Source organism: Girardinichthys multiradiatus, chromosome 3 (assembly GCF_021462225.1).
Source record: "Girardinichthys multiradiatus isolate DD_20200921_A chromosome 3, DD_fGirMul_XY1, whole genome shotgun sequence".
In the NCBI taxonomy this organism is placed as follows: Eukaryota; Metazoa; Chordata; class Actinopteri; order Cyprinodontiformes; family Goodeidae; genus Girardinichthys; species Girardinichthys multiradiatus.
The window spans coordinates 3,795,423-3,820,491 of NC_061796.1; the positions used below are offsets into that span (position 1 = coordinate 3,795,423).

Here is a 25,069-nt window from a genome sequence, read left to right on the forward strand (position 1 = left end):
CCAATCAAAACCTAAACTGAACCGTTTCCTAGGAACTGATTCTCCTCTCATAGTTCACCCCTTTCTGCTTGCACTCTGCCAGTTAGTTATGTAACTTTATATCATTATTTTAGCTGCCTCATCGTCTGATCCGGTGGCTGTGGATCACTTTCCCATGTCGCCTCTGCTGCTGTGAGGAGCTGCTGCTCCGCTGCCTGCGTCCTGCCTGCGTCCTGCCTGCTATGGCGTCCGTGTATAGCGGATCCCATACCTTGAGCAAAGATGATGTGAACTACAGGATGCATTTCCGAATGATTAACGAGCAGCAGGTCGAGGATATCACCATCGAGTTTTTCTACAAACCGCACACTATAACGCTGCTGACATGCACGGTGCTCAGTTTGATGTATTTCGCGTTTACAAGGTGAGGAGTTCCGCTGCTAACGTTAGCTTAGTTTAGCCTAGCGTCAGTGATGCTCGGATACAGAGGAGGCTTAGCTAACCAGCTTTGCTGCTTTCTCTGAGCTTTTCTCGGTGTTAGTAACAGGGATTAGCATTTTAAGCTTTATACTTATTAAACCAGAGCTACACACCAGGAGTTGTGTTAGTTACGTTGTTTTTCATTAGCTGCAACATTATAATTAATAGAGAAACGAGTGGTAACATTGCATCCCTAGCTAACTAATCTGTACCATAATAGATATTAGATTTTTCTTCTTCGTAAGTGTATGAGACACAGTCATTTATCCACAGTAAAGGTATTATAAGCTGTAGTTACATAACGGGCTGGGCCGTGTGTCATAGTTCAATGTTATTTGCTGCTCATTGCTAATTGTTTTCCATCCTGTCTGCAGAGATGATGGAAATCCTGACAGTAATCTCTGGGTGGGGCTCATTCTGGTCATCTCCTTCTTCCTAGTCATCAGTGTTTTGGCATTTCCCAATGGTGAGTACAAAACATAGCGTTTAGGCTGCACCATTGGAAATAATGCATACTATATGTTGATTTCTACAATAAAGTGCACAAGGATGGTTAAATCCATTGTTTGTGCTGTAAATCAGGCACAGAGCACTTTGTCATTTGAGTTTATGCATATGTACATGTAGCAAAACATGTGCAAGCGTAATGATTGGAGGGGCTTTACAGAGGACTGAGTTATTACTAGAGATTTTCTGGCTGCTTTCTGATCACCTATAACAATTTCAACCAATCCTGATTTCATTAAGGACTATAAATAACACACACAAAAAAAATACTTGTGTGCTTCCTGGCAGTATTGAATATTCAGCTTTGTTCAGAGTAAAAGGTTTATAGTAAAAAGAAAAATAATTCGTTTTTTCTACAAATGGAGGAAACCCCAAGGAATCCAACTGTTTTTCAAGAGATCCATTGAAAATAAATCCTGAGACCCTGCGTCCTCAAGTGAGGACTTTGAATTTTTGCTTCTCTGTGCCATGTACTTATTTTTTTTTTCAACTTTAACCCAAAGGCCTCATTACTAAACACTACCAACACCGCCTAGTGGTCAAATCACAACATTACACTCATTTTAGTAAAGACAACATGGCGGGAATTCCAGTACACAGCGTCTACAACTCTTGTCAGAAAAAAGGGCAAGGTAAAAATCCTAACTATATTTCATGCTTGAAACCAGTGCATTTAGACACAGTTTCATCTTTAGCTTCGCGAGGCATGAAATTTTAACAAATTCTTGCATTTGTAGCAAAGTAAGAAGATGATTATTCACCTCCTGATTCACCAGAAGATGATTCTGATGATTATACATCATCTGATGCAGCTGAAGCAAATCACTACAACAGTAACGATAGTGACAGCGAGACTAGGAGTGAGCTACCACACTCACAAGCACGCAAACGCAAGCGTGAACAGCATGGTGAGCTTATTTCGTTGGAAATATGCTCCTTTCACCCCTAACTTAATCCAGTTTCAGGGTGAAGATGATAGCCTGAAAAATGAGCGGGCAGATTGGCAGCCACAGGATTATGTGGAGCACTATATCGGCTCGGAGCTGATGAAACTGGTGGCTGACTACAAATGCCATGTCACTGGCTAAGAGTGGGAGATCTCTCAACACTTCTGTTGATGAGATTTATCACTTTTTTTGGGGCAGCAATCTTGATGTCTTATGTACATTACCCACAAACAAGGATGTTCTGGTCAAATGCTCTGCGAGTTCCTACCATTAGTTCCTACTAAATGGCTGCCACCTTCAGGCTCGACCAGAATGTGTCTCAGTAGATGAGCAGATGATCCCATTCACTGGAGCATGCCTATTCCGACAGTATGTGCCATCAAAGCCCATTCCAGCTGGAATAAAGAACTTTGTTCTGCCATCAGTGGATGGAATTGTGCTGGACTTTGAGGTCTACCAAGGTGAAAGACACTGAGCTCACAAATTCAAGATTCTGAGAGATTGGGTTTAGGAGCCTTGGTTATCAAACGTTTGTCTGAAATGTTGCCTGCTGGTACAAAAGTGTATTGTGATCGATTCTTCATGACCATACCAGCTGTGGATCACATGCTGAAAAAGCTGGTGTATCTGACTGGGACAGTGATGAAGAACTGGGTCCCCATAGCAATGTGTGAAAGAGTTGAACAGGATTTCAGTTGAATTTGATAAAAGCGATAAAATGATCAGCGTTCACATTTTTCTGAGGCATCTTAGTGAGGGATTATCCTGGTTAGTTCATTTAAAGTCACTGTTTGGGACGTTTTCCGTACGCTTCAATCAAGAGAAAGAAAATATGAATGTGTAATTTGTTTTCCTTTAGTCAGAAGTAAATAAAGAATTTTAAAGATATTTTCTGAAAATAGTTAGATTTTTATGATGTCATAGAACTTCAAAAAGTGGTCATTACAGATCTCACTGGATTTTTAGTTTCCGGTTAACCGGATTATTCAGTGCATCCCATTATTATTTATTGGATCAAGCAGAGATGTATTGGGATGTTTCCTGTTTGCAGTAACATGGATCCTACTTAGTTTTTCCCCTGGCAGCTGAAATCTCATTTATGCCTGCAGAGAAGCAAAGGTTAACCTAATGTTCTATCCACTGTTACATTTTCGTGGAGAATTATTAAAACTAACTCCAGCTTTTATTACACCCGTGTCAGGGGAGTCCAAAGGTTGTCTACTGACATCTTGGTCCGATCCTTCACAGGTCCTGTATAGTCTGTGGCTTCACATCTCAAAGCTGTTTTTAGTTGCAAATGGGGGGGTCTACTGAATATTAGGTGGGTGATTCTAATATAAGAACCATACGGGATCTGGAAAAACATGAGACGGATATAAATAGGTGTTTTGGACTGAATTGTTCGCAGTATCTCTGTGCCAAATCATTAACATAGCAGACATGTGCTGTGACTGCTCTCTCTGCTGGCATGAATGTACAATTTGAATCAGTGCAATATGTTTGCTAAACCCTGGTCTAGTTTTGGAACTGTGATTTTACAGCTTAAAGGAAGTATAAAAAGTGCCTCTATGTGGGAGGAATGAACAGAACATGGGCCGTTGAAGCTAAATTTGAACACAGGCGTGAACAGCCTCTGTTAGTGTGGTGTTGTTTTTGGTGTCTATTGTTAGTACATGTCTTTAGCTTGCTTAAACCACATTAAGTGCCTCCACTACCAGTATCCAGTGATCTTATCACAGAAGCAGTAAACATTGGCCTAATCAGAGATCTGTTCCCATCCTTTGACATGTTGTCTTTATAAATCTGGTTTTAGGTCCCTTCACCAGGCCACATCCAGCAATATGGCGAATAGTGTTTGGTGAGTATTTGCTGAAAGTATTTTGGAGCAAAAACATACATATTTATTTGTGGCCACTTTCCCTGCTTAAGTTCATGTTCTTCTGCTTTTAAGGTCTGAGTGTGCTCTACTTTCTGTTCCTGGTTTTCATCATCTTCCTCAACTGGCAGCAGGTGAAGCAGCTCATGTACTGGTTGGATCCCAACCTGCGCTACGCCAAGAGAGAGGCGGACATCATGGTTTGTGACGATGGCTTTCAGCCAGCTTTATTTACGGTGACCTGCTGTGCCCACTGTCAGTGGGGATTATGGTAACGTGGCTCTCTGTGCTACTACCTGCAGGAGTATGCCGTAAACTGCCACGTCATCACCTGGGAGAGAATCCTGAGCCATCTTGACATTTTTGCGTTCAGCCATTTCTGGGGCTGGGGTATGAAGGCCCTCCTCATTCGAAGCTATGGCCTCTGCTGGACCATAAGCATTACCTGGGAGCTTACCGAGGTAGACAAACACTCAAAACAATAAAAACTCAGCAACTCTGAGCCTCCTGGCTGCCTGCCTGTCTAAGTCACTGAAGCTTGTGATGTAATGTGTTTATATAACAGAACAACAGTCAGATTTAGCCTCTTTCAGTAGTTTTGCATTAAATATTAAATGCTGATTTTACACTCATGGTCTATTCTCCAATTACATTCATCTCTTCTGTACTAAACAGCTTTTCTTCATGCATCTGTTGCCCAACTTTGCGGAGTGCTGGTGGGACCAGGTGATTCTGGACATCCTGCTGTGTAATGGAGGTGGAATCTGGCTCGGAATGACCGTCTGCCGCTTCTTGGAGATGAGAACGTACCACTGGGCCAGTATTAAGTATGAATTCACACCCTAAAGTTTATTGATAGATAGAAATGCACCACTCAACATTTTGTCATAGAGCTCTGACCTGGCACCGATTCTTGCTGAATTTAATTTCTTTGTAAAACTATAACAGAATAAGAGCATGAGCCGTCATGAATTATAAATGTCAGAAGCAGAGACAGTGTCGCACCCTTTTTTTTTGAGAGAGGAGATGCTTTATACAGATTTTTTGTGATATTTAAAAAAAAGAAAAACAAAATAAATATGAAGCTGACATTTTAAACTGTCTTTAGCGATATTAGCTATTATTCAAGCAAGCATTACTAAAATAAACTGTGAGATTTGCAAAAGGTTGCCTTCGTTTCCAAATCCAACATGTTTCATAACCAGACAGAGGCTAAAAAACTCAAAAGGTTAAAAGAGATCAGCTTTACATTATGCCGTTCAGCCTTCCTGTTCTCAGCTGAAAGTCTCGCTCAGTTGTTGCCTGATAGAACCACAGACAGGTCTTAAGATGTTGTGGGTATACAGTTTTAGCTTCTTACTTTGACTAGTTTTAAACACTTCAGTGATACTAAAATAAATAACAAAGAGTCTTTGTTTCTGCAATAACAACTTCCACACCAAAGACTGTGGTGGAAGCACTTATATGGTGCATTTACTGATCAGAAAAAGATTGGATCTTTTAGTTTTTGACAGACTTGTCACCTGTCAGAGCAGATCAAGCAGAAAATCATCCAGTTGCAGTCATCAGTCTATTTCTCAGTGCTGCTGTGGTATTATAGTTTGTTTCCTTTTATAAAATGTAACATTTGTAACTGAGATATACGACTAAATCATATTTTTATGCGTCTGCAAAGAATGAGGGGCTTTATATAGAAAGCTTAATGTAAGAATGAAATATAATTAGATGAAAAAGATTTTCTGTTTCTGTTCAATCAATTTTTTATCAGTTCATCTTCTTTTTGTGTAAACTAACTCGGTTTAAATTCAAACCTGTAAGGGTTTTCAAAAGCAATTAAACAAGATCAGGAATTAGTACCTCTTGTTTGATAAAGAAAAAGTATATAAAAAAAACTTTAGAGTAATGATACGGATCTCGCTGTCAAAATGAATACAGTTTATTATTAATATTTTATATTTATTTTCTTTTTGCAGTTTTATAACATTTGGATACAATCTAATCTTCTGTATAAAGGTATTACAGATTTAACGTTGAAATTGTTATTTTGAAAGATATTCCCAGAAATGAATCAAGGAGCGAAGTTGAATGATTTATTTAGTTACATTTATTCTGTTTTATTCTGTTTACTGAAGGCATTAGAATAATATTTCTAATAAATCTATTAGTAAGTCTTTGTAATCCCACTTCTATCCTGCGTAATCAGGGATATCCACACCACCCCTGGGAAGATCAAGCGAGCCGTGTTGCAGTTCACTCCTGCGAGCTGGACCTACGTGCGCTGGCTTGATCCAAAGTCCTCCCTGCAGCGCGTGATGGGTGTCTACCTGTTCATGATCATCTGGCAGGTGGGTCACTGGGCAAATCCTGTTTTGGAATCTAAACGGTGACTTAAGTGCTGACGATTCGGAGATCATCCAGCGAGCTTTGTGCGCTAAGTCCTCGCTGATCTAATTGCCTTGTCTGTTGCCGGAATCCTAAGCCGCATGGATCCATATAATACACCGGTGTCCTGTTGTCTGCACACTGGCTGCTAATCTTTTAAGGCTGAGACTGGCTTGAGTGCTCTGGAGCAGTTTGTGGTAATGAGAAAAGAATAGATGGAGGACATGACTAAGCAGTTATAGCCGCTAAATGTTTGAGCCTCCTGCTGTTATGGGCATAAAAACTATATGATGTTTTTTTTTTGGTTAGCAAAACATTAACTTCCTCTCCATAACTCACCCAGTTGAAGCATTACAATCTGCTGCAGAATGAGGATCAAATACAATCTGCCTGAGAGTTTTAGTGTCAGTGGTGACGTTTCTTATCTGTGAAGCAGTTTGCCAACCCTTACAGGGAGCGTTTCTTTCTAACCACTTCCCAGGTCTAGAACAAAGCCCCTATCGGGTGTCATTTTCCACACCCATGTTTGTTCTACGCTGGTGTTTCAAGATCATATTTCTGTTAGGTGGAAAATCAAAAATCTGTCTACTCGTTAGAAGCTTGAAACTTACTTTTTCCAGTATTGCCTAAAAAAGCTTCTGTATTATTCAAAGAAGCCGGCTGCATTTTGTGTTTTTATGATCCAGAAATACAAATCTCTCCAAAATTGTTGACCAAACTGGTAAAGATGCATATATGCTTTATATTTAGGTACATCTATTCAATAGGGAAATAATAATGTTAAGAAAAACAAGTTTAACTAAGTGTTATTGGCAGCGCAGTACTTTCCTATAAACCATTTCACAGTTGTCCAGTATTTACACAACAAGGTTTAATGTATAAAATGATCTAACTGCTTTAATTTAAAACAGGAAACAAAAATTATTAATACATATGGCATTATTGTCTTTTGTTTTTTTTCCTTTCTGAGCGAAAAGTGTGGTAGCACTGTTTCACCCAGCTGTCCAGCAGTGAGCAGCAACAGGTAGGGGAGGGGCAGCATTACTATGCTCTATGCATAAAAACATCTGCAACAGTGACAAACGAGGCTATATTAAGACTCAAGTTTATTTTGCTACTTCACACACTGGACATAATGATAAGGGAGGTAAAGAGAAAATCTCTAAAGTGGCATCGTGAGTTCAAGTTTCCAGACAAGCATCTAATTTACGGCGCTGACTGAAAGGGGCTGCGTGTAATTGCCATAAACTTAGAATATCAAACACATTCATTTAAACTCTCCAGCAATGTAAGTGTAAAATAAAATCCAAGATCGATCAGCATTTTAAAAAGCTTCACTGTTGGTTATTAGTGTCTGGTTTTAAGATGTTCACAGTACTTCTGAGGACGTTGCTTCAGTCTAACTTTCTAATCCAGTATATTTTCAGGAATGGATGGTTAGTTTGAAGATTACATTTTTTTCAGCAGATTCAAATGGCGAACTCTGGATGTTGCCCCCTTTTTGGAGTGCAAAATGATTGATTTTGGTTACAATGGAAATGCCTTTTTGTCAAAGAAAATTGTGGCTTCAGGCAGAGCAGAAACTATTATCCAGTAATCCAACTCTTGTCCCTTTAAAGAAGAAGTCTTCTTAAATTTCTTAAATTTTTACACATTCTGTAGAGTCTACTGAGTACCAGCAGTTAGTTTTCAAGGGTTCTCAGATCTCTTTTTATTACCTACCCCAAACATGTAACGTATGGATGCACAGTATTTTAGCAACCTTTTGGGGAAGTAATGAACTTTAATATTTTTTTTTTGTTTTGCCTGTGTTTTCCTCACAGCTTACAGAGTTGAACACATTCTTCCTGAAACACATTTTCGTCTTTCCTGCGAGCCACGCTCTCAGCTGGTGTCGAATCCTGTTTGTTGGTATCATCACAGCTCCGACCGTAAGGTACGTTGTCAGGACATTTTCTCTTCAGGGCAAGAAGAAGGATGGAAAGTGTAGCTAAAATGTGTTAATGCATGCATTGTTTCTTTGCTTCAGGCAGTATTATGCCTACCTTACAGACACACAGTGCAAGAGAGTGGGGACACAGTGTTGGGTCTTTGGGTGAGTAACATGTGTACTTGGTCGAGGTTTTTTGGTTTCAATGTAAAAAATGTATCTTTAGTCAAATGAAAACTAGACAATAGTTCAAAACCGAGGGAGGAGGAGATGACTCCTAAAGACAAGCAATAAATATCCTCATGTGAGGTTTAAGCTGATCTGCATCAGCCTAATATCGAAAAAGGTCACGCATTTTTATCAAATGTTTGAATTCAAGCTCAGCGCTGCTCTCTCTTAAAAGCTACATACAGTGGATTTGCAAAGTATTCACACCTCTTGTAAAATGGCTTTTTAATAGGATAAAATTAAAATGTTATAAATGATTTCAAAACGATTTGCATGTTTCTTGTGACACACACTTTACAGTTTCACTGGAAACACAACAATAAATTGGGGCAACATAAAAAAGTATTGAAAAGTGAAATAACCAGGTTCCATAAGTGTGCACATCCATCTTTTTATTTAAAGGTAGCATTCTATCAGCTTTTTAGGGAGTCTGGCAGCATGCCTCATATTGGCCCACTCTTTATTGCTAAATTTCTCCAAACGTATGGAATTATGAGGACATCTCTCGTCCAAAGCCCTCTCCAGGTGACCCCACAGATTTTTATTTTTTTGGTAGATTCTGCTCTGGACTCAGGCGAAGTCATTCCAAAACTTCAGTTTTTGTTCTGTGCATTTGTGCCTTTGATCATTTGGATGCATACTTGGACTCACTGGGATGCAAAAGATTCATCTTCAGCTTTCTAGTGAATACATACACATACAGTTTCTATCCACTGTATGTTTGTCTAAGGCCTTGTGTCTCCTCGTTTAAACTAAAAATATACTCCAGGCTGGCCAAAGGTTTCAGCTCAGTGTCTGTTTTCTTGTTGTTGTTTGCAGGGCGATAGCCTTTCTGGAGGCCTTGGCGTGTATTAAATTTGGACAAGACTTGTTCTCAAAAACACAGATCCTCTATGTAGTCCTCTGGTTGTTGTGTTTGGTAAGATCAGGAGTTCTGAGTGACTCTATACAACTGCTGCTTAAAAATATGTTCTTTAACCACCAACCGACAAGAGCTTTTCATGCCAATCAGAAATCTTCCATCATTATTAATATTGATAGTTGCATTTTTTAGAATTGTTTGACAGTCTCTGTTACGTTTGATCTGTTTTCAGGCCTTCATCACATTCCTGTGTCTGTATGGGATGGTGTGGTATGCAGAAACATATGGTCCGAGGGGAAAGGTGTGTTTCAGCTTTCAGCTTTTTGTTATCTTGCACTTACAAGCAGGGTGTGTGGCATGGTGAGAGGGTTGGCCTTTAGTTGAAATACATTTCTGTTATAGCTTATGCTCCTGGTCTTTCAGAAGCATCGGAGACCACCTCAAACGTTCACTGATGATCATCTTTAGTGAGGGAAGCGATATGTTTTTACATATAGTCTCTGATGTCGTGTTGATGTGTACATAATAAAAAAAAACGGTGTAGCTTGTGGCTTAAATGAATCAATTTCATTTTGGAAATGTGTAAAAAAAAAAAAAAGAGCATAAAATAAAGAAATCTGACACTCAGCCAAAAACAGCTTCAGAATAATGGCATTAGCTAATAAAAACTTGGCATCACTGCATAACACAATGGCCAATCAAGACAATAGTAAGGATAGCAAGTAAGTGACTATTAAGTCTCCAGTTTGAATATATGTTCCTAATCTGAAGGTTTATATGACAATTTGTTGGAGCGGAGGATGAAGTTAGGGGAGTTAATCTGGCATCCTACCCGAGGATTCTTTACAGCAGTCCATTACTGCTTGTGACAAAAAAACACAAAAATAAAATTCTGGCAGAATTTACATAGCTTTTTCTTGAGATATTACTCTATTTGCCCACAGGGGTGGACCAGTAAAATGTTTTCCCAAGCTTACGTGGTATTAGAATTAGTTACTCTAAAATATGATCAAATGTTTCTGTCCAAATTAAGCTGAATTCACCTCACACATTCTGTAGATCATAGCGGCTAAAAGCAATATATTATACCTTGTTAGATTTCCTATATGGCAGTAACTGAGCTCTTATTTTACAGTACAAAACTTTTTCCTTGTGAAGGATTCTCATTAGTCAGTCTGCTAGACACATTGTGTAGAATCAGTTGCTGTTGCGTATGATTATGATTCGCTCTGTTACAGGAATGTGTGTCATGTGTCTTTAATCTGCTCTCCTCTCACAGAGCTTCTCAGAGTATGAGGACAGTAATTACACAGAGTCTCCTGATCACATGCCGGGGGAATTTAAAGGTACAGTCTCTACTGTCAACAACATCATTTGTTTCTTTGGAAAACACTGACCCCTAGTGTCTGCACGAGTGTTTCATCCAGGTTCCTTCGCTGTCTTTGCAGTTCTGTCTTTTAAAGGACAAAAATCGAATAATGTTTTAAAACTGGAGGGGGTTTAGCATTTATTTATATTTAGATCGCATCTTATCTTTGATTTGTTACATCACATCTTGACTTTTAACATATTACCCATTAGTATTTCCTTCTCTGAATGTATGCTCATGCAGATATCAGAAAAAGGTCAATTTCTTTACTTTTCTTGGACTCTAGACAAGTTTAAATCTAGGCTGAGATGAACATTGAAGGGGTCTGGTTAAAATGCCAAACAAAGCACTAAAACTGCAAATGTTTTTTCATTTTCACAGGATAAAGGTACTAGCTTTCACAAACTATGCTTTAAAGAAATCTGCAAGTACTGTAGGACACTCCAGTTTGTATTTAAAGTAGTTCAAGTGTCAGATTTTGAAATAGTGCTGATCTGCGTTACATGAGATGCCAAAGCAGCAGGAATGCGGCCCCATACCTTTAAAACAAAAAGCCAAACTGTGTTGTTTAAAGACTTGGAAATGTCCTGCATGTTATTAAAACCTAGTAAAATACGCAGGAACTGTAATTATTCACATTTCATGTATTTTTGTGTGAATTTCAACTTCATTTTTCAGACGACATTGACTCAAACGGTGAGAGCCCAACAATCAGACGAAGGGGGAAAAACAAACCCTTAAACGGCATCGACAGCCAGTAGGACGCGGAGGCGGTGCGGCATCCAAACTCAATCTGCAGAGCCAAGTGTGACGAGAAGGTAAAGATGCAAACGCTTCCCGGTGTAACTGAAAATCCACCACCCACCGCCACCACCCAACCACCACCACCGCCACTTTCTGGGGAAAGAGAGTGCAGACAGCAGAGGAGGAGAAGTGGATGAACAGGTCGTCGTAGTGTTACGATGAAAGTGTAGTGGCTCAGACTACAGAGATGCACATTGCAGTGTGCGCTGAAGATGCTCCTAAGCCACTAACCACAGTCTGTGGGTGTATGAGAGAATAAAAACCATTATAGCTGTGACTGCATGTACATTGTAGCTTTTAAATTACACGTATCCTCTGACACATTATCATTAAAGGCAGATGTACATTTGAATGAACGCCAGTTCCAAACATTTCAATGTTAAAAGCCATCTTAAAGATTTGATCACTTTATTTGGAGCCTGTTTTTTTATACTTGTATCCTTCTCTGATGATCTATTTACTATTAATGTGGGCAGGATTTCAGTGCCAGACAGCTTTAGCTTGTTGGTGTGAACGATTAAGGTTTAACTTGCTATGAAGCACACAGTTTAAAGCACTTTGCAGGAGGCTTTCCTTGTAAATACTGGACATGTGATTATGTTCAAGTATTATGTGAACTTTGGTGATCCAGAGTGACTTTAATTTCTCTCTCCACCTGTGGCTGCTATGTTATTTAAAAATGTTCTATGTTTTAATCTACAGATAAAGTTGGGCAATTATTCGGATACTTGCATGTCCCCGTGCAACTGGTTTTCTTTTACTGGTGACCTTCTTGTTTCACTTATTTGTTTTGCATGACTGATCAAGTGTTTTGACTGGAAAATGTTACAACTGTAAGAAAAGAGTCTTTATATGATCTAAACCTGAAAATAAGTATCGTCTTTTACTGTCATTGTAATATTTTAATTCACGCCTTGTGCCTGTTTGCATGGAATATTTCTTATTCCTAACACTTCTCAGTCTGTATTTAGACTAAATCTAAGCTCGCTCTCATTATTTACTCCCACCTCGAGTGCTTCGTTATAGCTTTGTTGACATTTTGTTCTATCAGTATCATCTCAGCACTGAGATCTATCTTGTATCCTCGACAATCCAAATGCTGGCCTCTATGAAGCAGTTTCTTGCGCAATACTAGGCTTTGTAAATGGTACAATGTCTCTGGATTTACATTTCATTTTGCCAAAAATAATACTGTTGATGATGACCTGTGCTGTTTGTTTCACTGTGAAAAAAAGTCAACATATTAAAATGTTTTACATTTCCTCTTGATCTGTGAGTATTTTCTTTACAAATCTTTCTTATTTTTTAAATTAAGTATTAGGAACTGATTTTACATTTAGGAACTTAACAGTAGTGGATCTCTGACCGACGCCCCTGCAGGAGGTAAGTACTCCCATATTGGCTGACTTCAGCACTGCCCCTCTGGAGTCAGGTTTCACTCAGGCTGCATAACATGAAAGTCATTCAGAAATAACTTCCTAATTCTGACCCATACCAGTACTTACAGAGTCTTGCAATATATATCCTAACCATTGACCTTTTTCACAAGTTATCACATTCAGCCACGCATTTTCATATATATTTTTTGGGTTTTATTAAGATAAACGAATACATAGTAATGCATAAATGTGCAAATGACCTGATATGTATGGCGTGCATTTGTATTCAGCTGCCCTGGGAAATACATTAAAGAGCTACATTTCTCTCTACCAGTTTGTAAAACAGCATCTGCAAACATTAGTTTTCAATTATATTTCGGTCTGGACTTTGATTGGACCATTCTAACACATTAATATGCTTCAATCTAAACCATTCTATTTTAGCTGTAGTTGTGTGGTCAGGGTTGTCCTGCTGGAAGGTGAACCTCCACCCCGGTCTCAAGTCGTTGAAGCTGTTCACCGGTTTACTTCCAGCTCTGTCATGTATTCAGCTCCCTCCATCTTTCCATCAACTCTTACTAGCATCCCTGTTTCTGCTGATGAAAAGCATCCCTACAGCATGATGCTGCCACCACTATGTTTCACAGTCGGGATGGTGTGTTCAGAGTGAAAGCATACCATTTTACATATAGGGCAAAAACTATTTTTATTTTAGTCTCAGTAGACCAGGGACCCCTCTTCCACATGACTGCTGTGTGCTTAGAATGGCCAGTGCCAGACTTTAAACTGGAGGTCTTTTGCTTTTAACAATGGTTTTCGTCTTATCTCTTTCATAACGGTCAGATTTGTGGAGTGCACGATTAACAGCTATCCTGTCAACAGACCCCCTCCACTCCTGAGTCGTGGATCTCTGCAGGTCCTCCAGAGTTACCAAAAGCATCTTGGCTGCTTCTATGATTAATGGTCTCATTGCCCATCCTTTCAGATTTAGCGAACTGCCATGTTTTCGAGGGTTTGTGTTTTTTCCACATGCTTTCCATTTTTGGATGATGGATTAAACAATTCTCTGTAAGAATTAAAAGCTTGGCATATTGTTATACTTTGCTTTAAACTTCAACACAACTGTACACCAGAACTATCTGGTTTCTTGGCCTTCATGATGCTTTTTTCCACTAATGTGCTACAACAAACTTCTAAGGCCTCCACAGAATGAGATTAAATTACACACAGGAAAACGTTTTACTGATTAGGTGATTTCTCAAGGCAAATGATTGCACTGGCTTTCATTTATGGGTATCAAGAGCGAAGGAAGCTTAACTAAAAAAATGCCACTCTTGAGTTTTTTATTTCTCAAAATGCCACATCACAGTTATACACAACTTTTTATTGGACCATCCCATAAAATCCTAGCCAAAAAAACATTAAAGTTTATTGTTTTATTGAGGCAAAATATTTACAATTTTAAGTGGTGTAAATACTTTGGCAAATGATGATTTTAAATAACAGCAATAAATCTATAACATTCACCTGATGGACTGGCTTCCATATATTCCTACCTGTACTTCCATTAATTTCAGTGATCATGGTGTTAAACAGTCAAGCACAAGATATTTGACAAGCTCTCCTCATGTTTGAGATTATTTCCAAAAGAGGGCAGCAGAGAGTCTGAGTGAGCTTCAAAACATCACGTGATGACTGAGGCCTCAGCACAGGACATGTACACACAGAGCCTCTCCGGTCCATTTTGTTCTGTTGGTCTTCCTCATCACATCGCCTAAAAATTCCCAGATTTTCATTTTTTGTTTTGTGAACCTTACTCAGCCTGCACTGGTTAGCTGAACTAGCTCAGTACAGACTGCCAGGACATCAGTGTATTTTACTGATCATGGACCAGAGTCCTGGTGTCCCACATCATGGCTGCCTGAGTCCTGAGGCAACCCTGAGAGAGATCCAGATCAACTTACTGGAGTGTAAAGTCTGCTTTGAGACGTTTAACACGCAGCAGAGGGAGCGCAGACCGCAGAACCTTTCCTGTGGTCATGTTCTCTGTCTGGAATGCATCACAGGTTTGTCCCACGCTCTCCTGAGGAAGCTGGAGTGCCCGTTCTGTCGACAGCTGTGCAGTGTTGACACCATCTCCCATTGCCAGGTTCTCAGCGACCTGCAAGAGCTCCTTTTATCCCCGAAACCGTCCTCCTCTGCTCCCCCTCACAGGGCTAAAGGAGGATTTATCTTGGAAACATCTCTGCATCTTCGTGCCACATTTGGGGGCTGGGGGACTCTCATCAACCCCACTAGAATTGCTGTTTTGGGATCTGCTGGGGGAGTAGTCGTGGTGCATGATGGAGAGAAGAGAGTGGTGGTGTTCAACCAACAAGGGAGGAAGCTGCACAGTTTTGGAGAGAGAGGAACGGGCAATGGGGACATCTGTTACCCAGTGGATGTGGCAGTGAGTCCTACTGGTCATGTCATAGTGACAGATGCAGGGGACAAAGCCGTGAAGGTTTTCACTTCCAGAGGGTTACACAAAGTGACAATCAAAGATTGCTTCCAACTTCCTTGGGGCGTGGACACAGACAGTGGTGGGCAAATCCTGGTTTCAGACATCCAGGTTGGCACACTGTTCAGAATAAAAGTGGACCTTAATCATGGCGTTATCCTGGAAATTCAAACAGTCATAGCCAACCTTCAGTGTCCCAAAGCTGTGGCTCACTGTCGAAAAACCGGAAACACGGCAGTGATGGAGCATCCAAGAGAAAAGCACCAAAACAGAAAGCTGAAAGTGTTTACGAAAGACTTCCACCTTCTTTATCAGATGGACAGTTTCATCCTGACCCTGCAGTCCTCCTTCAGGTTGAACATATCAAATGTGGCATTCAGCAGCGATGGAGATGTGGTTGTGTCTGACTCTGACCAGGGGTTGATTTGTAGTTTAGGAAACCTTCAGAATAATCTAGTCCTGACTCCTCTTGTGGGAGACCATCTCATCCGACCTGCTGGGTTGGTGTTACTGGACAGCTCTATCATTACTGTGGATGGAGGCGATCATACGGTGAAGATTTATTCTACTAAGCCTGATGCTTGATGCACCATGTACATTATGTTAGAGGGAAAACAGAATAAAGTTCCTTTGAAGTGTCAAAAGTAATAAACTGTTTTTATTGTCTCTGCTTTTAAAAATGTCTAAAGATGAACTTGTTTGTTTGAAGGATACGTATTGTGTGCTCCATGTACATAACCAGCTGCGAGCCTGGTCTATAGGGCTATATGGGTCTTTAAAATTCAGTCATATTTAAAAATTAGGATTTTGACTTACAAACTTAGGTTGTAGCCATGCTTTGTTTGCTTTACGATATGCACAGTTAGAGTTGTAATTTGTTGGTTTCTAAAATTTCTCCTTACTGCAAATATCTAAGAAGCAATTCTGTTTAAGTTTATTGTCCTGCTGGAAAGTGAACCTTTGTCCCCGTGTCAAGTCTTCTGCCGTCTGCTTTTCTTTCAGTATTGCCTCTATTTATCTTTCCATCAACTCTGACCAGCTTCCCTTGTTGCTGAGTTAACATATCCCCCCACAGTTAGTTGTCCTCCACATCTTCACTGTGTCTCCTACATTACTTGAAGCAAACTGCAAACTGGACTTCTTATGGCTTTCTTTCAATGTTTTCTTCATACCACTGTGGCTCAAGGGTCAGATTTGACGAGTGTTTGACTAATAAACTGAACAGGGTAACATGTAATTGAACCAGTGATGCAGTTTGAGTCATAATAAACTCCGCAATCAACACAGTCTCTTACGAAGAGTTTGTTCCTGCAGAAAGATGGATTTTGAAGTCAGGTTTGTCAGGACATTTTTTACTTATGCTTTACTTGTGCCTTATTGACCTGGGATTTCCAACTCCCAATTACTTTATACAAGCTGCAGGTAAGAACACTATATTTTTGGTAAACAGAGATCCTAAGCAAAATAGTTGTTTGCATCAGCACTTAAAAAGGATTACAGAAATAAGCTAACAAAAAAAGACAATAAAACAAATTCTCTGCTTGTTTCACTGTTTATATACAAGGGAGCATTAGCACTGCACCACAGCTACCTAGCTGAAGTGTAGCTAAGCCCACATAAGCTATTAATGTGGAAACTGAATGGCAAAATAAGAGAACAAACCAGAAACATGAGTTGGGTAGCAGGTTGATCCAACAATGACTGAAAAGTCTGGAGAATAAATACTCGGAGGACTGCTTAATGGCACAAGGAACAAGTGAGTCTGATCATTGAGTTTTAAATGGCAGAGAGAGGAGGACAAATTTAAATGCTATAATGGAACACAGGGGAAAATAACATGATCAGGATGAGTAAAACAACAATCACAACAGGGGTTAACACAGCAGTACGTCAGTTGGAAAGAACTAAACCAACAAAATTACAACCAATTCAAAAGTAGTATGATTTTATTACCCAGTAATGGATTTTCAGCCACACTGCATTCATTTTGGCACCTAACTGTGTGAATGGGGGACACACAGGATTGTGTGAATCCTAATTGGATAACACACCTAATTGTGTGAATGCTTTACAGCATTCATACAGTTAGGTGCCAAAATGAATGCAGTGTTAACCCCTGTTGTGATTGTTGTTTTACTCATCCTGATCATGTTATTTTCCCCTGTGTTCCATTTTAGCATTTAAATTTGTCCTCCTCTCTCTGCCATTTAAAACTCAATGATCAGACTCACTTGTTCCTTGTGCCATTAAGCAGTCCTCCGAGTATTTATTCTCCAGTCTTTTCAGTCATTGTTGGATCAACCTGCTGATCCAACAACATTAGCATGTTGGCTATAATTAACTCACTCCATTCAATAAACATATTGAATGGAGTGAGTTAATTATAGCCAACATGCTAATGTAAGCCAACATGCTAATGTTAGCATTTAAGCTAACATTAGCTTTTAGGCAAATTTTCACTTGTAGTACTAAATGAACATATTGAATGGAATGAGTCAATGTTAGCCAACATGCTAGTAATAGCCCACATGCAAATGTTACCATTTAAGCTAATATTATCATTAAGGCTTATTTTAGTTTAAAAGGCTAAATTGACATAATGAATGGAATGCGTCAATGTTAGCCTACATGTTAGTGTTAGCCAAAATGCTAATGTTAGCATTTTAGCTAGCATTTGCTTTTTAGCTAATTTCAGCTTATAAACTGCTGTTATAATACTCTGTTTCAACAACTAGTTTTGAGGTAATGTTAGCTTGTTAACTTGTTTTTTTAGCTCATAGTCTTCTTACTTGAAGAGTTCAGATGGCCATTTCTCTTTGCTAATGTTCCAGCTATTTATGTTAATTAATCAGATTTCACCAAATTTTCTGCGGTCAACTTGTGCTTCTTTTTGCCAACTCTTCTGTTAACTGCTAATTCATTGAATTTTAGCCAACATTGTGCTGTCAACTTAAGTTTCTTTCCGCCAGGTTTCAGAAGAGGGGTTTATCGTTTCAGTTTTCCTGTTAATTCATTACATTTCAGCAGATTTTCTGCAGTCAATTTCAGCTTGTTTCTGCAAGCTCTCAGCTGGAGAATTCAGCTTTCAGCATTCACACTGCATTTTTGTAGGAAATGAAATTTTTCTAGTTATTTTAGGTATCTGTGTTTGTAGCTCAGGAGGTTGCGGTGACAGGTGTTATTAACAATCATGGTAATAGAAGTTCCTCAAGCAAAGACTGAAATGCTCCTTGTGAAACAATTTCTTACTATTGTCCCATATTTTAGTTATCACTAAGTAGGGTCTGTGTAAGTTTTGTTAGTTTGATATTTTCATAATAAATCAGAAATTAAAAAGAAAAAAAAAACAAGCAGGTTTTGGATTTTTATTTTGGAAAGAAAAACATTAAATTCAAAAATACAAGCTAGGTTTCTCTTCTTGATGAGAAGGTTTTCCTTTCTTTTCCTATTTAATAAAATGAAAATAAAAAATCAGTCAAAACAATTCTGCGACCCTCGTATTCTGTGTCTGCAGGCGGCGCTGTTTCTTCAGAACACCTCAAAGGTGTTATATTTCATAATGTTTAACCACAAAGCTAATATAGACATATAGAATAGCATACAGATATACGAATATATAACGCAAACACATATGGAAACTATTAATGTGCCTGGACGAGCGCAAATATATAAAAATGTGGCTTTTTAATTGCTTACCATAAGGCCAATAACGTCACGGGGCATCAATTTCAAGTAGAGAAAATCAAAGCAAATGTACATTTTCTGCTCTCCTGTTAGTCAACACAAAAACAAAAAATAAATGCTTTTATGTATTTATTTATTTTAAAGTACAAACCCAATAATCACTTGGTAATCTTTTCTTTTCTGGTTTTTGGTGAGAAAATCCACTTTCCACAACATGCAGACAGACCAACTCTGACTTGAAATGTTAACAAATAGGATTCCAATGGAACTACTAAAAACCGAAATGTTACCGCTTCTGATAATAATCTTCATTATATTTAAAAGTCAATAATCTGATAAAGGTTTAATCATCACAATAAATGTACAATACAGAGTTTTATTTTGGAGTGCCGTAGAGATAATTGAAATAATTAATATAACTTAATTAATCGTATAGCTTAATTTATACCCCAGTCTGGCTCATCATGAAGCTTATCTTTGTTGCGTGTAAATCACTTGTCATGATGCAGATTGCCATTTCTCCGCCGTTGCTTTTCTCCTCCCCGTTAAGGAGCGGCGCGGTGCGTAAATCCTTTCCCCTCCTTTGGCACAGCCTCTCCAGCCCTGCCAGAGGAGAGCAGTCGTGCTCCCGGGTGGAAGATGGCGGTAGGGATGCTGTCTGGGGCCGGAGCACAGGGCTCGATCAGCACAAGAAGAGAACCCAGGTGGATTTAAAGCAAGGAGAATGAACTCATCCGGATCTATTTTCCTGAAAATCTGGACTCCTTTAGGGCTTTGTTTTGACGATCAGCGTCTGCTGAAGCGGTTTTAGTCTGGAAGAAATCCGGGGCTGCTTGTCGGGGGATTTACGGACTATACATTTATAGCTCGGTGCACAGACAGACCAGACAGGGTGGGAGTAAAGCAAAAAAAGCAACAAAAAAAAAAAAATAAAATAAGTGGACGAAAATGTCGGATACAAAGGTAAAAGTTGCTGTGAGAGTTCGGCCCATGAACCGCAGGGGTAAGTGTTCAAAACGACGATTTCCGCTCGCAAACTCTTCGCTCTTTCTCGCCTGATCATAAACTGTTGCTTTCCTCATCATTCTCTTGAGTTATAATCCTGAAGTCATGCTCGAGTGTACTTTCAACATGGTGAAAGTGGCTCGGATTCTCTTTTCACACCCCCGCATTCTCCCTTATTTTCCACAAAAAAAAAAAACTCTTCTCCTTTTGCAGAGATTGAGCTGAATACAAAATGTGTGGTGGACATGGAGGACAACCAGACAGTCCTGCACCCTCCACCCTCAAATACAAAAGGAGAGAACAGGTAAACAAAGCTGAAATGCAAGAAAAAGTTTCTCTCTGCGGATCATTTTGAACATAATGCAAGTAACATGCACCTTATGGCTTGTTGGAGTTCATCAGGAAAAGTCGGGGTTGTGGGTGAAATGTCAGAACAATGCAAAGCAATGAGAGTGCAACCTGCTGTAAATGAGCCAATGACTATGCACATCTCTCACTAAGACTGCACATAATTTCCTTCTGAAGGAAACCTTAAAGCTTGTAGTTTGTGGAGAAACTTTTAAATTAATGGTAGTAAAGAGATGCAGTGGTTTTACAGGAATACTGCACTGCTGCTGCTGCTGCCTCAGAGGACATAGTGTCTGTCACCCACTTGCAACATGATATATTTTGTCATTCACTTGAACTTTCCAATATCAATCATTGCAGAGTCACAACTCCATAATGCATGTCATCTGGAAAGATTTCAGAACCGTTCAGTTTGCTGAACAATTTTTCCACTTTTATCCGTTTCCGTAGTTTTCTCAAACTCGCTGAACTCTGCTAATGTGTAAGTGAGGAGGACACAATCAGCAAGGGCACAGGAGGTGCTTGCTGTGTAGGGTTTCACAGTTCATCGTTGTATTACACAGAAAATCAGGAACAAGATGCTGCGAAGGGACAGATGTGGAACAGTGCAGCAATTGCAAAGTGAAGAACCTGAAGTGAGCAAACAGTACATTTGACTGCCCAGCCTGACTGAACAGAGTAGGGGTCTGCAACCTGCCCCTTAGGGTCTCTTAAGGTCATCGACAGTGGCTCTTGATGACTGGCTGAAAATGGTGAAGAACTGCAATGTTGTTTTGTTTTTTTGCAGTTTTAGCAGTTTATGGGGTTTCATGCAATACCTGTGTATTATTTCCACAACAGAATGATACTTCAGCTGTAAGAGATCCTTTTAGTTCGGTATTTTTTTATTTATGTGTGTTGCAAGTTACCAGCTGTTTTTCCTCTTTTTCCTTAAATATGAAACCTTCTATGAAAGAAGAATAATTGTTGTCTGGTGTAGGCTTTTAAACAAAATCATAAATTGTCTTTTTTAGAGCATGTACCTTTTGTGGCTCTATGTAAATTTTATTTAGCATGAGGTGCAGGATCGTTTCAGTGTCAGAATAAACTCATCTCTTAGGTGTCTCTTAGACTGCCAAATCAGCCTTTTTATTTGAAGATTGATGGGCACACTACAGTGAGCTCATGTCTGAGAACTTAAAAATGCCCTATAAGTGATGTTCAATATAGCCCAGTTTAAAGAAGTGGCCTTTGTTCGACCTGAGAAGTCGGACTTATTTCAACTGTTTAATGCCAAACCTCAGGGTTTTGCTGTAAATCTTTCGATCCAGAGCAAATTTATGGTGTGCTGTGCCGAAAGCGCTATTATATTGCGTACTTTCTATGGAACTGTCTGCATGCTCCACGTTTCATTAAAAGTTGTCTCTGCTAGAAGTGAAGAAAGGCTTCACCAGGAGAAAGTTTCACAAAGTACCTGCACAGAAAGGGTCACAAGAAGTCTGGTCGGCTGCCTTCTGATCTGACATGCTTTCAAGGTGTAATGAGAAGATCAGACTGTGTTTAGGCGTGTGATGACTGCATGCTCATGTTTCATGCCTGTTAGCGGTTGTCAGAAATGTCAGATTTGTCCCACAATTAAAGCTGCTCTGCAGTTTTACATTCGGTTTGTTAGCTCTCCTCTGCTGTCAGTGTCACACATTGTTAGACATCTGACCTGATTACCCACAGGCGTGCAAAGCATCTAACAGAATGCTGTGGTCCAGGGCTGTTTGTTTTTTATGATTTTTGATCATTTTAAATGGAAAAACAGCTTTTTAGGGTGCTCAGTTGTTCCCAGCGTGCCTGCAGAGAACAAGACGTGCATATGACGGGTCAAGCCTTTTTCTTATGAGCAGAGGGAAATCTTGTAAATTTGTAACACTTTCCTAGTTAACTGCTAGTCAGCATTAATGAGCATGAGTGAGCAATAATGAGCTGACTGTTCCAGCAGCTCTGCTCATTCGACTAATCTGTATTTAAAGCAATTATCAGAACAGAGACTGCCACACAATGGCCACTTTCCAGGCGATTGAAGAAATCTAACTCAAAGCTCACAAGTATTTAAACATCTTTAATGTTTTCACTTTTTGTCATGCTACAAGCACAAACTACAATGTATTTTATGTTATAAAGTTAAGTTAAAGTTCAAAGCAGGGTTTAGGCTACAAAAAATGTTCTCAATCATTGAACATCTATGGCACAGCTGAAAACCTAGCAAGACATGGGCGTCCACCTAAACAGATGAGCAGGACAAGAAGAACATTAATCAGAAAAGTAGCCAAGAGGCCAATGGTAACTCTGGAGGAGCTGCAGAGATCCACAGCTCATATGGGAGAATCTGTGGATAGGGAATCTACCAATAATGCACCCCATTAATTGGACCTTTGTGGAAGAGTGGCAATAAGAAAGGCGTAAGAAGACTCATTAGTAGTTTGCCATGGAGAGGACTCTGCAAACTTGTGAAAGGTACTCCAGTCAGATGAGTCCAAAATGTAACTTTTTTGTCTACATACAAAACTCTATATGTGGCAGAGAACTAATAATACACATCTACCTGGACACGCCATCCACTCTATGAAGCATGGTGAAGGCAGCATAATGCTGCAGGGGCGTTTTACTTCAGCAGTCTCTGGAAGACTGGTCAAAATTCACGGGAAGATGGATGGGCAATCCTGGAAGAAAACATGTTCTCGAGACTGGGATGGAGGTTCACCTTCCAAAATATATTTGTTTATTAGGTTGGCCTAGTCAAAGACGAAGCTACCTTGATCTGGTCTATTACATTAAATCTCAATAAAATACATAAAGGTTTGTTGTGACAAAATGTAAAACAAAAATCAAGTACTCCAGCAAGGCGTTGTGTGTGGATCAGGATGTGGAAACCTGTAGATTCAGAACTGGTTCAGGAACTATGAGAACCTTATACCAGTTATGTGTTACCCGTTTCCGTGTTGACAAGCGAGACACAAACATACTTTACTTTATCGTCCAGTGGAAGCTTTCATATCTGATTTAGATTGAGTATAACATCCACAGGAATTTAATTGTTGGACAGTGGTGGAAAATGTTCTCTGACTTGTTTCAGTTTCACACTCACCTTCTTTAATCCTTGGTGTTTTAATTTTGATGAAGCCATTTTGGTTCTGATCCTAGGTGCAGTCAAGTCTTTAAGCATACAGCTTGGACGGTTTTATTGTATTTATGTCACATTTCTGCTCTAAGATGCAACCTAGGCATGTACTTATTCAAGATTTCAATACTGCTGCTGCTTAGTGTGTGTCGGTGTGTTGGTGTGTCTTTTGGCTTCCTTGGTTTTGTAAAACCATGTAATTTTCCTGTTTTTCTGCGTGTGAAGCCCACAGAACAGGGGCGGGGGTACCCTGATCTCTGGAGCTTTGCCAGGTTTTGAAGACACCTGTCCCTGCGTGTTGGAAATGTGTCAAATTCAGAGGGTATTAGCCTGCCGAATATGGTTGCAGGGGCTGGGACCATGGGAAACTCTCTCTTGTGGGAATGCTCAGCCGGAGCATCAGAAAGAAAACACCCATAATAGATATTTTTATGAACACACCACTTAGGGTTTAAATCTTTGGCTGCTTACTTATAAATACAGGGTGTCTTGACATAAGAAAACTGGCTGAGTTTCTTACCTTGAAAACTGGCTCAGAATTTATCTGTTCTTTCTTTCTAGATGGAACAACTAAAGGAGCTACATCCATTAACATTTACTTTTCCTTCCCATAGAAAGTACTCCTGGATCAGTGCTTCTGTGTTCTTTTTGTGTCTCTGCTCTGTTCTCTCAAACCCCTAGTCGGTCGTGGCAGATGGCCGCTCACACTGAGCCTGGTTCTGGTTCTGCTGGAGGTTTCTTCCTGTTAAAAGGGAGTTTTTCCTCTCCACTGTCACTACATGCATGCTCAGTATGAGGGATTGGTGCAAAGTCAATGCCAGGGACTGTCCACTGTCTCTACATGCTCATCCAGGAGGGGTGAATGCTGCAAGTCACTGACTGGATGCAATCTGCTGGGTTTCCTTAGATAGAAAAACCTTTTTTCCAATTTGAATAAATAACTGAATCTGATTGCACTGTTCAATGGTTAGGATTAATTGGAATGTATGAACCTGACTGTTGTGAAGTGCCTTGAGACAACATGTGTTGTGAATTGGCGCTATATAAATAAACTGAATTGAATTGAATTGAATAAGAAGGGGAACATTTGAAAGTTATGTCAAGCTGTTCTTGCACCAGTGGTTTTTGCTAGATAAAGAGGTTCTTAATTCAGTATTTTTCTTTGCATATTCTATCAGGTTGATCAGACCGTACTGCGCCTCTTAGTGTAATAATTTAATATAAGTGATCTGATGATTAGGCCTCATTCTCTGCTCCTCAATGCCTATGGGCTGCCCTATTGATCGCCCCACCCTCCTCTCCAGCTATCCTGAGAAATGAACAGTAATTTCACCGAAGGACAAATGAAACAGATTGTGACTTCAGGCCAAAAGGTAAAGTTTCCCTGAGTCTCACCTTTCATCTGCTCGTTGAGCTGGCAGGTATGGCATATTTGAAACAGGAGTCTGGGAAAAGTGGTTTTCCTTTCAGACACCAGTCATCTCTCCTTAGGTGCGTAGACACAATAAGTCAGGGCAGGAGATGGAGGTGAACAGAAATACCTGAGGCAGTTGTCTGTGTAAGGGGGTGAGTGGTGGGGCGTAAACGAGAAAATACCCTGCAACCCACAAAATGGGACCATATTACACTTATCGTTGTGCA

General features: G+C 39.7%; 3 protein-coding genes across 8 annotated transcripts in view; all 3 read left to right on the plus strand.

Moving 5' to 3' along the window:
* The first annotated feature begins 32 nt into the window (after nt 1-32).
* Nucleotides 33-12,633, plus strand: ptdss1a (phosphatidylserine synthase 1a). Of its 3 annotated transcripts, XM_047357102.1 has the most exons (13): nt 45-403; nt 834-925; nt 3,727-3,771; nt 3,865-3,989; nt 4,092-4,250; nt 4,465-4,616; nt 5,993-6,134; nt 7,995-8,107; nt 8,201-8,266; nt 9,149-9,248; nt 9,424-9,492; nt 10,471-10,537; nt 11,239-12,633. In XM_047357102.1, the coding sequence occupies exons 1-13, from the start codon at nt 222-224 to the stop codon at nt 11,319-11,321; spliced, it is 1,395 nt and encodes a 464-aa protein (XP_047213058.1). In that variant the 5' UTR covers nt 45-221; the 3' UTR covers nt 11,322-12,633. The 3 variants fall into 3 exon arrangements, with proteins under 3 accessions (XP_047213066.1, XP_047213058.1, XP_047213074.1); XM_047357110.1 differs by lacking the exons at nt 10,471-10,537; nt 11,239-12,633 and adding an exon at nt 9,615-9,808 and having other exon boundaries at nt 33-403; XM_047357118.1 differs by lacking the exons at nt 45-403; nt 834-925 and adding an exon at nt 1,511-1,598.
* A 1,629-nt stretch (nt 12,634-14,262) lies between these two features.
* On the plus strand, nt 14,263-16,525 carry LOC124865885 (E3 ubiquitin-protein ligase NHLRC1-like). Its single transcript, XM_047361376.1, has one exon. The coding sequence runs from the start codon at nt 14,629-14,631 to the stop codon at nt 15,826-15,828; it is 1,200 nt and encodes a 399-aa protein (XP_047217332.1). The 5' UTR covers nt 14,263-14,628; the 3' UTR covers nt 15,829-16,525.
* A 2,175-nt stretch (nt 16,526-18,700) lies between these two features.
* kif13a (kinesin family member 13A) overlaps nt 18,701-25,069 on the plus strand; it is a 49,032-nt gene continuing 42,663 nt past the window's right edge. For 2 of the 4 annotated variants that reach the window (XM_047360761.1, XM_047360764.1), the window contains exons 1-2: nt 18,701-19,930; nt 20,146-20,236. In XM_047360761.1, the coding sequence (XP_047216717.1) occupies nt 19,876-19,930; nt 20,146-20,236 (146 nt within the window). In that variant the 5' untranslated portion in view covers nt 18,701-19,875. The remainder of the gene's footprint in view (nt 19,931-20,145; nt 20,237-25,069) is intronic. The other 2 variants (XM_047360765.1, XM_047360762.1) reach the window with 1 other exon arrangement.

Excerpts from the sequence above, each read along its gene's own strand:
- ptdss1a (XM_047357102.1), top strand. The coding sequence starts at position 222 with ATGGCGTCCGTGTATAGCGGATCCCATACCTTGAGCAAAGATGATGTG. Across the intron at positions 3,990-4,091 it reads AGAGAGAGGCGGACATCATG|GAGTATGCCGTAAACTGCCA; the intron begins GTTTGTGACGAT and ends TACTACCTGCAG. Across the intron at positions 8,108-8,200 it reads ATCACAGCTCCGACCGTAAG|GCAGTATTATGCCTACCTTA; the intron begins GTACGTTGTCAG and ends TCTTTGCTTCAG.
- LOC124865885 (XM_047361376.1), top strand. The coding sequence starts at position 14,629 with ATGGACCAGAGTCCTGGTGTCCCACATCATGGCTGCCTGAGTCCTGAG.